At 38.1% G+C, this 17424-nt stretch overlaps 1 protein-coding gene across 1 annotated transcript in view; it reads left to right on the top strand.

Moving 5' to 3' along the window:
• Positions 1–9166, top strand: part of LOC107573468 (protein FAM222A-like) — a 34259-nt gene extending 25093 nt beyond the window's left edge. Inside the window, exon 3 of the mRNA XM_016259902.1 lies at positions 8184–9166. Within this exon, the coding sequence (XP_016115388.1) occupies positions 8184–9043 (860 nt within the window). The 3' untranslated portion in view covers positions 9044–9166. The remainder of the gene's footprint in view (positions 1–8183) is intronic.
• Positions 9167–17424: the final 8258 nt, after the last annotated feature.

Below are 17424 nucleotides of genomic sequence, written 5' to 3'. Positions count from 1 at the left end.
CAGGGCTCGACGCTTACTTTTCTTTTTAGGAGCACTTGTGCTCCTAACTTAAAAAATTTAGGAGCACGTTCAAAATTTTAGGAGCACCTTCTAATCAATAATCCAAAATGTTATCAAAAAGTAGCCTTCCCATTACGAGGTAATATTTGACTCCTCTAACTTTATTAAAAGTATGTCATCTTTTGTCAAATTCTTAAAAAATATATGTTTTATAAGCTTTTTAAAAATTGTAATTAAAACGACAGAATAAGAGTAGAATAAGAAATATAAGTTACCAATCAAATTAAATCAGTATTAACAAAATTAATTTGTAGAGGTGGCACAGAAGAACACAAAAGTGGCCTGGTGTACTTTCTGACATTTAATGAGGCTCAGAAGTGGAATGAGTGCAATTAAATCCATAAATTCATGATGATATTAATGTTTTAAATATAACATTTTGAATATAGAAATATTAAATGATTTAAATAACTAAAAAGATACTTTAAAAATGAAACTAAAACTGCCAGCAGGTGGCGGCAAGTCACTGATTTTTATCACTGAATCATTCATTCAATTGATTCATTCGAACGGCTGATTCATTCAGGAATGAATCAAGTGGCTGTCTTTATGAATGGGTGATCATGAATCACTGACTCACTAGATTTATTTTAAAAAAACGTTCATTCATAAACGAAACACCGCTGTGTTTGAATGGAGATGCGCTGTGTCTTTGTTTTAAACTATTTTCAACGACGAAATGGAGCAAAATCAGTCAATAGTGTTATAGTCAGACAATGCAAGTCACTTAATATTAACTTCTTGTTTATTGAATAGTATTGTATTAAATCAGTATCACATTTACAAACTCCCTTAAAAATCATTCAAAGCCGTCACTCATCTTAGCTCATCTCGATCTCACATTTATAATCAACGAAGCTCTCAACACTGCGCAATGAATCTCTTATTTACACACCGTCTACACTTTGCTCATGAAAGGATTCGTGAGATATGTCTGTGATGCATTACTCAACGCTGCAAAAACACGTAGAAACCTTTGAAGCTCCCCCTGAGCACAATCACAAGTATGATGATGATCAGGTCAGTCGCACTGGTGCTCCTAAAAAAAAATGTCATAGTCGCACGCAGTAGTTTTCAGTCGCAAATGCGACTGAAATGGTCGCACTGTAGAGCCCTGGCTTTGGTTTGAAACACGCAGCTTTCACGCAGACTTGATGAAGGGATTAAGCATATTGTGCTTTCAGTTTTAGTTTGTTTGCCAAAGCATAATGACCCAAAACACAACTTTAAAGACCTTTTATGTTAGAATTTAAATGCATAAAAAAAATTACACTTTTTGCCCGGAAGACCTATCGTTTCATTTCATCGTGACCACCGATAATATACAATACATCCGTATTGATCACGTGCATTTTCTGGGTAAGGTTTGTGCAGTGAATGTCACAGAGTCCCAGCCACAGGCGTTTGTTCCTGCGTTAATCACCGATTAACAGAAGCCGCTAGAAAAGGCTGAGATCTGGTCTCTGATCCGGCACGACTGCGTTAACTGTGACCACGGGGAGCAGATTAGACGGCTTATGGTGACTGAAAGCGTTTGTGTGTTTGTGAGGAGATGGAAAGCGTCCAGAGGTCACGCTGAAAGAGCTCCACCATCTGCTCATCTCGTTCCTCTCAGTTCTTTCCCGTTTTAGCAGCTCTGGTGAAGTAATGAACGAGTCCGTCTGTCAAAACACACCCCACGCTTCTCTTCATCTGCAGCGGTTTGTTCTTGTTTCTGGCCTACTTTAAGAGTTCAGTCCGTATCAGATTGTCCATGCAGTTAATTAGCTGCGTGTTAATTGGGATTTCAGAGATTGGCTATTTACAAACAAAAGTGCAAACTGTTTAATGTGCCACCCAACACTGTCAGCCTTTGAAGCCTTTGTTTTTATGTATTTTGTACATATTGTTTTTATGAGTGTATGATTGTTCAGAGAGCAAATAACTCTTGATATTTCAATGTAAGTTATTGTTGTTTAAGATCCAATTTAGCATATCTAGGGTTCTTGACTTTATGGTTATTTGCCTTTGTTGGTTCTTCAGGTCTGTATATTGATTTCTGGGCCTAAAAATACCAGTATGTCGATGTTTTTTTTCTAAATAATAATTAATAAAAATGTATTGTAAAACCTAAAAAGTTTCTCCTATGGAATTAAACATGCTTTTGGTTGTTCTTTTTGATCAAGTTTTTGGCTCTCTAAGGTTCAGCATATCGGCTTCTGGTGAACTGTTCACAGATGGTTTCTGAAGAACTCAAGAATAAAAATTGCTCAAAAAGTTCTTCTACTCTCTTAAAAGTAAAGGTTCCAAAAGGGTGTTGTTTACACTGTGATGCCATAGAAAAACCATTTTGGGTTCCCCAAAGAACTTTTCAAAAAGATACTTTAAAAATGAAACTAAAACTGCCAGCAGGTGGCGGCAAGTCACTGATTTTTATCACTGAATCATTCATTCAATTGATTCATTCGAACGGCTGATTCATTCAGGAATGAATCAAGTGGCTGTCTTTATGAATGGGTGATCATGAATCACTGACTCACTAGATTTATTTTAAAAAAACGTTCATTCATAAACGAAACACCGCTGTGTTTGAATGGAGATGCGCTGTGTCTTTGTTTTAAACTATTTTCAACGACGAAATGGAGCAAAATCAGTCAATAGTGTTATAGTCAGACAATGCAAGTCACTTAATATTAACTTCTTGTTTATTGAATAGTATTGTATTAAATCAGTATCACATTTACAAACTCCCTTAAAAATCATTCAAAGCCGTCACTCATCTTAGCTCATCTCGATCTCACATTTATAATCAACGAAGCTCTCAACACTGCGCAATGAATCTCTTATTTACACACCGTCTACACTTTGCTCATGAAAGGATTCGTGAGATATGTCTGTGATGCATTACTCAACGCTGCAAAAACACGTAGAAACCTTTGAAGCTCCCCCTGAGCACAATCACAAGTATGATGATGATCAGGTCAGTCGCACTGGTGCTCCTAAAAAAAAATGTCATAGTCGCACGCAGTAGTTTTCAGTCGCAAATGCGACTGAAATGGTCGCACTGTAGAGCCCTGGCTTTGGTTTGAAACACGCAGCTTTCACGCAGACTTGATGAAGGGATTAAGCATATTGTGCTTTCAGTTTTAGTTTGTTTGCCAAAGCATAATGACCCAAAACACAACTTTAAAGACCTTTTATGTTAGAATTTAAATGCATAAAAAAAATTACACTTTTTGCCCGGAAGACCTATCGTTTCATTTCATCGTGACCACCGATAATATACAATACATCCGTATTGATCACGTGCATTTTCTGGGTAAGGTTTGTGCAGTGAATGTCACAGAGTCCCAGCCACAGGCGTTTGTTCCTGCGTTAATCACCGATTAACAGAAGCCGCTAGAAAAGGCTGAGATCTGGTCTCTGATCCGGCACGACTGCGTTAACTGTGACCACGGGGAGCAGATTAGACGGCTTATGGTGACTGAAAGCGTTTGTGTGTTTGTGAGGAGATGGAAAGCGTCCAGAGGTCACGCTGAAAGAGCTCCACCATCTGCTCATCTCGTTCCTCTCAGTTCTTTCCCGTTTTAGCAGCTCTGGTGAAGTAATGAACGAGTCCGTCTGTCAAAACACACCCCACGCTTCTCTTCATCTGCAGCGGTTTGTTCTTGTTTCTGGCCTACTTTAAGAGTTCAGTCCGTATCAGATTGTCCATGCAGTTAATTAGCTGCGTGTTAATTGGGATTTCAGAGATTGGCTATTTACAAACAAAAGTGCAAACTGTTTAATGTGCCACCCAACACTGTCAGCCTTTGAAGCCTTTGTTTTTATGTATTTTGTACATATTGTTTTTATGAGTGTATGATTGTTCAGAGAGCAAATAACTCTTGATATTTCAATGTAAGTTATTGTTGTTTAAGATCCAATTTAGCATATCTAGGGTTCTTGACTTTATGGTTATTTGCCTTTGTTGGTTCTTCAGGTCTGTATATTGATTTCTGGGCCTAAAAATACCAGTATGTCGATGTTTTTTTTCTAAATAATAATTAATAAAAATGTATTGTAAAACCTAAAAAGTTTCTCCTATGGAATTAAACATGCTTTTGGTTGTTCTTTTTGATCAAGTTTTTGGCTCTCTAAGGTTCAGCATATCGGCTTCTGGTGAACTGTTCACAGATGGTTTCTGAAGAACTCAAGAATAAAAATTGCTCAAAAAGTTCTTCTACTCTCTTAAAAGTAAAGGTTCCAAAAGGGTGTTGTTTACACTGTGATGCCATAGAAAAACCATTTTGGGTTCCCCAAAGAACTTTTCAGTGAACTGGTCTTAAAAGAACCATTATTTTCTTGATGTGAAGAACATTTTCATAATCTAAAGAACCTTTTTTCCACTATAAAGAACCTTTTGTGCATTGGAAAAGTTCCATTGATGTTATCAGTTCTTCATGGAACCATCAATGACAATAAATTACCTTTATTTTCAAGAGTTTCGAGTAGTAATATGCACCTTTTGGGGCATGAATAGCATGCAAAGATGTCCCTTTGAAGATACTGCCCTAGTGATTAAGCTGTTGTACACCTAAAAGTAATTTTTTTGCATATTTTCTAAGAGTGAACACAGGAAGTCATTTCTTGGGTCTCTAATAAGTGATGATTTGTCAGACCAACTGGTTCATAGTATTTTCATAGATTGGCCACTCGAAATTTCAAACGTGTTCCTTTCTACCATCTCATTTTGATGGATTTTTTTTTTCTTGAAAAAACCATACTGATATTTGTAAACATAACCATAACTATAACGATAACTGTAGTGATAACTGTAACTACAAAAACATAACTATGAATACAACCATAACTATACCGATATTTGTAAACATAACAATAACCATAAATATAACACAACTATAACGATAACTATGAATATAATTATATACCGATAACTATAGATATAGCCATAACTATACTGATCATTTAAAAAACAACTGTAAATACAACTATTTCAATAAATATAACATCTATATAATAACTATAACTATGAATACAACCATATCTCTAACGATAACTGTAACTACAATCATAACTATGAGTATAAAATAACTATAATGATAACTATGAATACAACTATAACTATACAGATAACTATAAATACAAGCATAAATAATATAAAATAACTATACTGATAACTATAAATATAACTATAAAATGACTATAATGATTGCTATGAATACAACCATAACTATACTGATAACTATAAATGCAAGCATAACTAATAATATAAAATAACTATACCGATAACTGTAAATACAACCATAAATATAACTGTATTAAATATTTTCATAGATTGGCCACTCTCGAAATGCTGAAACCCAAGCACTTTGTATGCTTTCGCCGTAAATTTCAAACAGGTTCCTTTCTACCATCTCGTTTTGATAGATTTTTTCTCTCTTAAGTCAGATTCCCCCAGTCCATGTGAGTGTTTCTGGAGCTTCATTGTGTTTGGTGACCCCGGTGGGCTCAGCGGGCCTCTCCACCTCTCCTCTTCCCTTCATTTTAAACACTCAATTTATTTCCTTTATGAGATGGATCTTGTAGATTGAATCATTTTCACAGTTGGAGGCTCATTGTGGGCCTGGAATGAAATGAAGTCCCAAATCAATCCCGAACGGGAACAACGCTAGCTTGGCATCGCGTGACGGAGGAGATGCTCTAAACGACTGCTGGGACTCAAAGCCAATTGGATTGTGTTTTTCTGGTTGAGATCCTTTCGATTGTCCGCCGTGGAGTGATTTTGATTGACTGTGGCGTAATCGGCCTTAATTTCAGCACTTTTATTTTCATGTCAGAAATTCCATAAAGGTGTCATTCCGGCCGTATTTTCCGCCAGTAGATTTACTGCTCAGAAATGGAGCACCTTTTTCCTGCTTCCTTGTGTTGTGGGAAGCTAAACAGCCATGAAATTGCCTGAATAATGATGTTTAAATCCAATCTCAGTTAGTCGTCACAGCTTTCCCATACACTTCTGACTGTAGGTCCCGTTTTCATTTGAAAGCTACTGCATATGTAGACATCTCAAAATTGGCTGCCAGTGATATTGGCTTGCATTTATTGTGGCGATAAGATGGGAATCCTGTCGTTATTATAGTCCAGGGATCTTTTTGAGATGCATTCGAGCAGCACACAGATGCACAAACACACATAAAGCCGTGTTTCAAATTTGCTGCTTGTATTGCATCGTTTCTAATGTTAATTTTGCATGTAGCTCCACCCGAACCCAAGCCCCTTTTGAGTGGATTGCACATCCAAACGCCATGAAATGAATTTCACTCATGCCACTGAAACAAATTAGCTCTCTTTCCATCCCCCTCCTCATCTATTTTTTCCCTCTGGATTCCCCAAGGTAATCCAATTTTGTCCTGAAGAAAGACCAAATTAATTTCATAATGCACTGATCAAACATTGCCCGAGGTGTCTCCCTCCACAAAATGAGTTTTTAGAGAGATGCAGATGTCTGAGGATGAACAACCAGCCGAGGAAATAAGGAGACGGAAAGCGACACAGATGCTCCAATATCTTCATTTTTATTGGACGATTTTTCTTGTGCGACGTCTGATCATTTTTAACTCATCCAGCATTCATCACTCTTCCATATTTATTGCCAAACACCTCCGGCACGAGGCTCTCAGTCGGACAGCACGGTTTCAAATTGGAAACATTGTTTTCTGCAGAGAGTTTTTGGGATACTAGTCATGATCCGCTGATGGTGTTTGCTTGGTGAAATGCCAGCATACATGGCTTTGTGTGCACTGAGAATCAGGGCCGTAACAACCGTAGACAATTCCCCCCAATAATTAGGAATTGGCAAATTGTCCTCCCAATATTTCTGCTGCACTCTTATGCAGCGTTGTTTGTTGTTAGGATGACAAAAAGTTTTTAAAAGATTTTTAGAACTTGTCAATAGGGATGTAACAATGCACCACGAGCCGGTTGAAAATCGATACAAATATGTGACGATTCAAATCGGTTGAAATGAATCAATTGGTGATAGGAGTTTATATTAATGTATCTCAGAGGGGAAGTGACTATTTAGAAAAGCTTAGATTTTAAGGAAACACTGTATAGCTGCTGTTCCACAAGCGCCACCTGCTGGCAGAGAATGAATCTGTGTGAATCTCATTCAGCTTTTCTGATGTTTTTGTTTCATTTAGATATGTTTTATGTAGTATAGTTTCACAACACTAAAGTCAGACCGTTTTGTTTTTGCCTCAAATTTCAGAATTATACAATCTAATTCAGATTAGAATCTGCTCATGCAGCATGTGTGCAGCATCTTTGTGTGGATCATGATTAACATGCAGTGGTTGCCTCTAATTTTAAATGGAAAGAGCACAGACAATGCCTTAGTTTGTTTATATGAACAGATTTTATTTGTGTTATTTATTTGATTTGGGGTTTGTTTTAAAATTTAAGTTTAGTTTTGTTATTTAACATATTTCAATCTCACAAAGAAATGTTCAGCATTTTGTCCAAGCAATAATAAAAGGAGAACTTTTCATTTATAATATCTTAAATCTCATTTTGTAAAAAAAAATAGAGAAATTCGTATCGTGAAATAGTATTGTGTATCGCATCGTGAGTTGAGTGAATCGTTACTTGCCTATTTGTCAGTGTCAAAATGATTGAGATGGCCAATCAAATTAAAGTAGGCGGGGTTTACTGTTCACAAACGCAGTGTGAATTAAAGCTCAAGCATCAGTTTTAATGTTGAAAGAGAAACTGAAACGGTTTCACTACAGAAATGTTAAAATATACTTTCCAATGATGTAAATTACTCTACTTTTCCCTTTAAATTTCTCCATTATTAATTGAAAATGCATCATTTACATGATTCATGTAATTCCTATCTGAATGTTACAAGACATTAAATGTTTGGCATTTTTGACATATTAGGCACACAATTAAGAGTGAATGTGTACATACTTTAAAATATTTGCTAATTGCTGCAACTACAACTAGACGCAGTTTTTCTTTCACCGTTATATTTCTTTACACCTTATTTAAAATACCCCCCCAATGTTCAAGACATGCTACGGTCTTGCTGAGAATAAAGCAGCGTTGAATTATTCATGCTGTTTTCTCTTTGTCCGCAGGTGAGCTGACTTCTATGCGCTACCCATCCGCGGCCGAACTGGACGCCTACGCACAAAGAACAGTCGACAGCCCGCTTTCAATCCAGATCTTCCCCACCAACATCAGGGTCCCACAGCACAAACAAATCAGTAGGACCGTCAACGGCCTGGACACTGGCGACCAGGGCTTGGGCCCGTACTCGCACCCCTACGCTGGTGCCTACCAAGGCTTGCTGGCGATCGTCAAGACTTCCTCCGCGGCCAAAGGCGTGCTAAAGAGTGCCGATGGAAAACAAACCAAACTATCCCCTATCCAAATGGCGGTGGCTCCGTATGCGCCTCCCAGTGGGAACAGACACCGGCCGTACGGCGTCGTGTCCCATCACATGAGCCGTCCGTCCAACGTCCAGTCCAGTCCTTCGTACTTGTCCGCGTCTTGCGCCGACTCCAGTTTTGCTCTGCCGTACTCCGGAGCCGTTCTGCCCACTCAAAGCGCGGATGTAGCTGGTTCCGAATATTATTGGGCACATTATCCGCACATGTATGGATCGGGAAACCGCTCGCCTGACGTTTCCTACCGATCCTACCCTCCCAGTCTAACGATTCTAGACAAGGTCCCGACGTCCCCTGCGATGCACGGTGATTTCTCTGTTGGCCAGTTTTTCATTCCTGCTTGGAATAGCGTGCTTGCTACGCCGGATAGCGACTGTTATAACCCTCAGGAGACGCCTGCAACGCGCCTCCATCCGTGCGCCCACCAGCCTCCTGCGTACCTGTGCTGCGGGCCGCAAGAGGAGAGCCTCAGCAGCAGCCTGCAGTCTCTGGAGTGCCTCATCGGCGAGATCCACCCGCCTTGCATCAAGGAGCACATGCTGGGATGAGGATACGAGCCGCACATTCAGCTGCCCGTGTTGAGATAGGACGCTTCACTGCAAAACATTATTCTCTTACTTAGTATTTTTGTCTTGTTTACAAGTATAAATATCTAAAAATTCTTGAATCAAGATGCATTTACAGTACAAGTAAAATGACGTAAGATATTATGTCTCGTTTTCTGTATTAAAAAATATCCAAATCTTGTTTAGCCTTTGAATTAAGATAATTTTTCTTACCCCATTGGCAGATATTTGTGCTTGTTTTAAGCAAAAACTAACAAAAATGTTATTTTATTTTTTAGAAAACAAGATTTAATATATTAAGTCCTTTTACTTGTACAGTAAATGCATCTTGATTCAAGAATTTTTAGATATTTATACTAGAAAACAAGACAAAAATTCTAAGAAAATACTTTTTTGCAGTGTTGTGAGATAGGATGAGTGTAAAGGTCATTGCACACAGAGTTCGTTTTTTTTCGTATTTGTCATCCTTTCCTATCAAAATGCTTGCTACGGATGCGAAAACGCAGAAAATCAAACCTGGTCCGAATTTTTTAATGACGGATGAAAGTCTCGGAGGCAGTGTGTAAACGTGAATGACACCGTGAGGTCGTATTTTTTTTTTTTTTATGTGCAAAAATTTACTGTGTTCATTTAATGTACTGTGTTCATCAAGCTAGGGTCACTTTTCAGAAATGGTTTGAAGAGTTCGAGAGCTTTTCTAAGGCCTTTTTCACACATCAGCTCACAAAATAAATAAAAAATTCCTATCATACTCTGCCTTTCAAAAGTTTGGGGTTGTAATGTTTATGAAAGAAGTCCCTTCTGCTCACCAAAGCGGTTTATTTGATCAAAAATACAGTAAAAATCTGAAATATTATTATAATGTAAAAGCTGTTTTATATGTGAATCTCTGTTAAACTGTAATGTATTTCTGTGATGCGCAGCTGTATTTTCAGCATCATTACTCCAGTCTTCAGTGTCACATGATCTTCAGAAATCAGTATAATATGCTGATCTGCTGCTCGAGAAACATTTCTGATTATTATCAATGCTGAACACAGTCGTGCTGCACAATATTTTTGTGGAAACTGTGATACATTTTATTTTTCAGGATTCACAGATGAATAGAAAGTTCAAAAGAACAGCATTTATTCGAAATAGAAATCTTTTGTAACATTATAAATGTCTTTACTGTCACTTTTGATTCATTTAATGCAGCTTTGATGAGTAAGTCATAATTTCTTTCCGAACTATTTTTTTTACCCCAAACTATTGATAAAAAATCGAATTATTAAAAACTGTCCTCATTGTGTTCAAAAGCCAAACCCCAAAACATAAAATGTTTTTTAGCAAACCATGTTAATGTTACTTTTTTAAAGGATGCATTGCAAAAAGATTGTAATAAATATTTATAGTTCATTCTCACTGTATTTTGCTATTATTTTCACTCTTTCCTGCTGATACCAGTCACTGTTCACTGTGAAAACAGCCTCGGTTGTGAAACTCTGATCTTGTAAGCTGTTTGCAGCAGAAATTACCCTGAACCGCTCACATGTGATGTGTGAAACAGGCCTGGATCTCTCTTCAGACCATTGTGCTGAAGGTGATTTGGAAGCGCAGGTGATTCAGTTGCAAAAGATTCAGAAGCGCAGGGGATTCAGAAGCACAGGTGATTCGCAAGCGCAGGTGATTCAGTTGCAAAAGATTCAGAAGCACAGGTGATTCAGTAGCGCAGGTGACTCGGAAGCGCAGGTAATTCGCAAGCGCAGGTGATTCAGAAGCGCCAGTGATTCACAAGCACAGGTGATTTGGAAGCATAGGTGATTCAGTAGCAAAAGATTCAGAAGCACAGGTGATTCACAAGCACAGGTGATATGAAAGCGCAGGTGATTCAGAAGTGCAGGGGATTCACAAGCGCAGGTGATTTGGAAGCACATGTGATTCAGTGGCAAAAGATTCAGAAGTGCAGGTGATTCGAAAGCGCAGGTGATTCAAAAGCACAGGTGATTCAGTAGCGCAGGTGATTCAGAAGTGCAGGTGATTCACAAGCGCAGGTGATTCAGTAGCAAAAGATTCAGAAGCACAGGTGATTCGAAAGCGCAGGTGATATGAAAGCGCAGGTGATTTGAAAGCGCTGGTGATTCGGAAGCGGGTGATTCGGTAGCGCAGGTGATTCAGAAGCGCAGGTGATTCAGTAGCGCAGGTGATATGAAAGCGCAGGTGATTCACAAGCACAGGTGATTCAGTAGAACCGGTGATTCAGTAGCGCAGGTGATTCAGTAGCGCAGGTGATATGAAAGCGCAGGTGATTCAGTAGAACCGGTGATTCAGTAGAGCCGGTGATTCACAAGCACAGGTGATTCAGTAGAACCGGTGATTCAGTAGAGCCGGTGATTCACAAGCGCAGGTGATATGAAAGCGCAGGTGATTCGGAAGCGCAGGTGATTCGGAAGCGCAGGTGATTCGGTAGCGCAGGTGATTCAGTAGCGCAGGTGATATGAAAGCGCAGGTGATTCACAAGCACAGGTGATTCAGTAGAACCGGTGATTCAGTAGCGCAGGTGATTCACAAGCGCAGGTGATATGAAAGCGCAGGTTATTCAGAAGCACAGGTGATTCAGTAGAGCCGGTTTTTCAGGAGTGTCACTTTATCAAGTTCTCAGATGTTGAACGTCAGACTCAAACTATCAGAATTTACCTTCTCAGACTAGCTGCCAAAAACACGACAGGACGTGACACGCGTGTTTATCCAGTGCCGTTTACTTCAATCACTGCAACACGTTCACATTCACTAACTCTCATAAAAGCCTTCTAAATGACACTAAATCCTAACAGTTATGATTTTTCCTGTGTTGTAAATCATTGACGATGTTTCTGGCACGAGTCGTTCATAGAAACACTTAATTTATATGGAAATAAATGCATATTTTTACTCTTATGTTTGTTGCTGCCAATAGTATGACTTTCATGTTTATAAGATTCTTTATTCTAGTTGTTTTTTTTATCTAAAGCGTTTCATGTTTGTCCTCAAATCCTCACACTCAGAATGTGATTCCAGACGGATTCAGCTGTTCTGATGATGATGAAGTTTGTTTTGATCTGCTGATCCTCTATGAAGCTGTGATGTATGGTCAAGGTCATAACCTCTCCATCAATACCTGTTATTAATTACCACAAGACCCCATTAATATCTCATATATTTGATTCCTTTTGTTCTATTTATTGATATTTGAATCAGGTGTCTGAGATCTGAGGTTTTGTCATGTTCGTGTGTGTGTGTGTGTGTGCGCGTGTGTGTGTGAGTGTGCGTGCGTGTGTGTGTGTGTGTGTGTGTGTGTAACGGCACACTGTAGGCTCGACGTTTAAAAGTGCAATTATACTGTCTGCAAACGAGCTTCAGTGATGATTTACTATGTGTGACTGTCTGACTGAATCTGCTTCACCAATAAGATGTCAAATAAATATAATTTAGGAATGTTTTCTATTCCTGCTGGTCTGTTTGTCGTTATTTTAAGCGTACCACAAAACATGCACATTTTAATCACGCCGCTGAAGCCTTTCAAACACCGTCAGATGCACACGATACAATCATTTTTCTCATACGTCTAAAAAAAGCAGTGTACACTATCGTAAAATGTGAAGATTTTAGATTTTAAGCTAAAATACACAAGGTTTAAATGTGCTGCAATGAAGATGAAAAAGTTAATAGTCTTGGGAGAAAGAGGCCTAATTTTATTTATGTAAAATAACATTTCTATCTTTTGATTTTGGAGTGAAATGTAATTTTTTTTATTTTTGAGTTGACATTTTTCAAATACAGCAAAATACATGCTTTTGGGAAGAAATATTCTTGATGCAAAAATGGTTTATTTTATTCTTTTTCCTTTTGAATTTCGGGGTGAAATTCTCTCGATGCAAATATAATTCTTTTGATGTATTTATTTATTTTTCATTTGGATTTCGGGGTTAAATGTGGCTGTTCATGACAGTCTGGTCTGTTGTGTTTGTATGTGAGATGTTAGCACAGTCCCTCATCAGGTCAGGTGTCTTCATCGGCCCCGGGGCCCGCAGCTAATCAGCTTTGAGTGGGACTTGAGCATCTCCTCTTCCTCCTCTGCTCGTGAAATGTTTGCAGGCGTGTTGTTTTGCTTTTTAATAAAGCGTGTTGAAACAAACTGTCCAGTGCAACACGACCACGCTTAGTTTTTGTGCCATGCAAATAAATTGGACAGTTTATAGTTGTTGCATTTATGCAATTCAATGTTATTTTACTATTATTGAGATACTATAATAGGTTTATTAGTATTTTGAATTAAGTTTTTATTTAGTAGTTTAATTTTACTTAAGGTTTTAGTCATTTTCATGTTTGTGTTTACATGGAATTGTATTTTTGGACTTTCATATTTTAAAATAAAATGAGAGTTACATTATGAATTACATTATTTCAGTGAACTTGTTTCATTTCAAGTAAGCTTTATATTAGATAACTGTGATAACCCTGATGCGGTTTCTCTAGCTTTAAGGATGGCAGCTTAATATGTTTCAGTTCAACTTTGATATGCTCGTAGCATATTATTAGGTTTGATAGAGAAAGAATCGTGCATTGATTCTGCTACATAAAGTCTAAGAGGTGAAGGACATAAATGAATAAAACAAGGCGACTTCTGGAAGGCTCAATAATTGAGATGAGCACCACGACAGGCCTTATGAAATCCCTGCAAACCTCATAATATTAAAGCAATACTAGCTTCAGCAGTGGATGAGACTGAGGAGAAATGTAACCCATTTAATCCCACCGCTCACAATACTGACCGTAAAGAAGGTTTTCACTTATAAAGCTCTAGAAGTGTTACTGAATAGTGCTTCAGTGCATTTAGTGAATGCATCAAAGCTCCAAAACGAAAGGCTTGTATATGTTAACATAAAGATATGACAAAGATTTTCGGTACGTGTTATGAATTCACAATTCTGAAGTTTTGTTGAGTGTGGTCCCAGAGTGAGTGGACATGCTGATGGTCAGATAGTGAGCTGTGGGGTAACACAGTGCATATAACACCAGCTGCATACTGCTGCAATGACAAAGTTACAGTGAATATTGCACTAAATTCAAAGTTTAAATGTTACAAATTAACTTTCAGTATTGATGATGTAATACTGGTAGCACTAATATAACAATTTTGTTGACATGTTTCAATAAAGTAACCATTTTGAAATACGTTGATGGTTGTATTTTTTTATATTTATAGTTTTTATGCGTAGTAGGAACACTAGATGAAACAAGAGTTTAAAATAGCTGAGCTGAGATGTATACACATTTTGATGACTGCAGTAATATGTTAATTCGTTATACACATTATCCCACCGGTCACAATTTTGACTGACCATAAAACACTAATTTTAACACTTTTCCATAAAAAATGTTTTTTATTGCGCATGCGCGCCCTCTGCTGGTGCTGAGGCGCATCACTACATTCAGTGTAATATTGAGCATCCTGAACCTCAGTCGTTAAATATCTATAAATAATAAATAAAATATACCAGTATCCGATATCAAGACACAGAGATATTAGTTTACTATCTAAAACGCTGTAAATAAATCAATGCTCGTATACAAATGCGACAAAACATGCAAATACTTTGGATGTTTTAAGCTTATAGTACATTCAGAACAGTCTGCACTGATTGTTTTCTTTTTTTCTTGAACATATTTTATTTTTATAAACTGTAGCCTAAATTAAGCGTTCGTCAAAGTGAATGTACTTTGAGATCATGCTAGCCAGCTGATATCATTTATGTAAATATCACGTGAGCTGATGAAAGTTCAGATAGTCAGCAGCAGGAGGCGCTCTGACACCATCAACTTTGATTCATTCATTAAACATATGTGTCCCTGCAGCACAGAAGCAGTGTTGAGTCGCTGGGGTATATTTGTAGCAATAGCCAACAATACATTGTATGGGTCACAATTATATTACATTATTTCAGTGAACTTGTTTCATTTCAAGTAAGCTTTATATTAGATAACTGTGATAACCCTGATGCGGTTTCTCTAGCTTTAAGGATGGCAGCTTAATATGTTTCAGCTCAACTTTGATATGCTCGTAGCATATTATTAGGTTTGATAGAGAAAGAATCGTGCATTGATTCTGCTACATAAAGTCTAAGAGGTGAAAGACATAAATGAATAAAACAAGGCGACTTCTGGAAGGCTCAATAATTGAGATGAGCACCACGACAGGCCTTATGAAATCCCTGCAAACCTCATAATATTAAAGCAATACTAGCTTCAGCAGTGGATGAGACTGAGGAGAAATGTAACCCATTTAATCCCACCGCTCACAATACTGACCGTAAAGAAGGTTTTCACTTATAAAGCTCTAGAAGTGTTACTGAATAGTGCTTCAGTGCATTTAGTGAATGCATCAAAGCTCCAAAACGAAAGGCTTGTATATGTTAACATAAAGATATGACAAAGATTTTCGGTACGTGTTATGAATTCACAATTCTGAAGTTTTGTTGAGTGTGGTCCCAGAGTGAGTGGACATGCTGATGGTCAGATAGTGAGCTGTGGGGTAACACAGTGCATATAACACCAGCTGCATACTGCTGCAATGACAAAGTTACAGTGAATATTGCACTAAATTCAAAGTTTAAATGTTACAAATTAACTTTCAGTATTGATGATGTAATACTGGTAGCACTAATATAACAATTTTGTTGACATGTTTCAATAAAGTAACCATTTTGAAATACGTTGATGGTTGTATTTTTTTATATTTATAGTTTTTATGCGTAGTAGGAACACTAGATGAAACAAGAGTTTAAAATAGCTGAGCTGAGATGTATACACATTTTGATGACTGCAGTAATATGTTAATTCGTTATACACATTATCCCACCGGTCACAATTTTGACTGACCATAAAACACTAATTTTAACACTTTTCCATAAAAAATGTTTTTTATTGCGCATGCGCGCCCTCTGCTGGTGCTGAGGCGCATCACTACATTCAGTGTAATATTGAGCATCCTGAACCTCAGTCGTTAAATATCTATAAATAATAAATAAAATATACCAGTATCCGATATCAAGACACAGAGATATTAGTTTACTATCTAAAACGCTGTAAATAAATCAATGCTCGTATACAAATGCGACAAAACATGCAAATACTTTGGATGTTTTAAGCTTATAGTACATTCAGAACAGTCTGCACTGATTGTTTTCTTTTTTTCTTGAACATATTTTATTTTTATAAACTGTAGCCTAAATTAAGCGTTCGTCAAAGTGAATGTACTTTGAGATCATGCTAGCCAGCTGATATCATTTATGTAAATATCACGTGAGCTGATGAAAGTTCAGATAGTCAGCAGCAGGAGGCGCTCTGACACCATCAACTTTGATTCATTCATTAAACATATGTGTCCCTGCAGCACAGAAGCAGTGTTGAGTCGCTGGGGTATATTTGTAGCAATAGCCAACAATACATTGTATGGGTCACAATTATACATTTCTCTTTTATGCCAAAAATCATTAGGATATTAAGTAAAGATCATGTTCCATGAAGATATTTTGTACATCTCCTACCGTAAATATATCAAAACTTAATGTTTGATTAGTAATATGCATTGCTAAGAACTTCATTTGAACAACTTTAAAGATGATTTTCTCAATATTTAGATGTTTTTGCTCCCTCAGATTCCAGATTTTCAAATATTGTGCTATCCTAACAAACCACACACCACTGGAAAGCTTATTTATTCAGATCTTTATGACTGGTTTTGTGCTCCAGGGTCACATTTAATGTCATTATATTTTTGAGCTTAAACTTTCCATCTTTAAAACGTTCATACCATTCAGTTTATTAATGAAAAGCCATAAATAAGCATTTTTATTCATGTAATTTTAATATCAGTATCTGGCATCTATTTGCACTGCAAGGGGGCGGGGATTATAAAAATGTTAATGTGCAGCGAGACTCCGTAGCCAATCAAAAGCGGGATATGCTAATGAGCTGTTAACAGCTGTGGACCCGGAGTCCAGCCGCAGTTTGCGAGCACCGGAGCCGTTAACTCTCTCAAACTGCCCGGGTGTGATCATGGACACCGCGGTGACCTCGTTACAAACGGCTGTCGGTGTGGTCTAACGCGAAGTGCTCCGCGGTGAAGGAGTCGGTGATAATGTTCCGCTTGTTCTCGCTGGCGGCGGCGGAGCGCGGAGGACAGAAGCGGCGGCTCGAGCTCAGTCTGGCGGGGATCTGTGAGCTCGAGCTGCTCAAGCGGCGGCACGGGGCGCTGGTGGCCGGTGCGCTCGCGCTGCACTCTCCCGAACCCGAGCCCGAACCCGAGCCGAAGAAAGCCGAGCGGCCGAGCGAGGATCCGAACC

This window comes from Sinocyclocheilus grahami, unplaced genomic scaffold (assembly GCF_001515645.1).
Source record: "Sinocyclocheilus grahami isolate Dianchi unplaced genomic scaffold, SAMN03320097.WGS_v1.1 scaffold1952.1, whole genome shotgun sequence".
NCBI classification, from domain to species: Eukaryota; Metazoa; Chordata; class Actinopteri; order Cypriniformes; family Cyprinidae; genus Sinocyclocheilus; species Sinocyclocheilus grahami.
The sequence above is the reverse complement of the archived record's forward strand: the minus strand, read 5'-3'. Positions and strand labels throughout refer to the sequence as shown.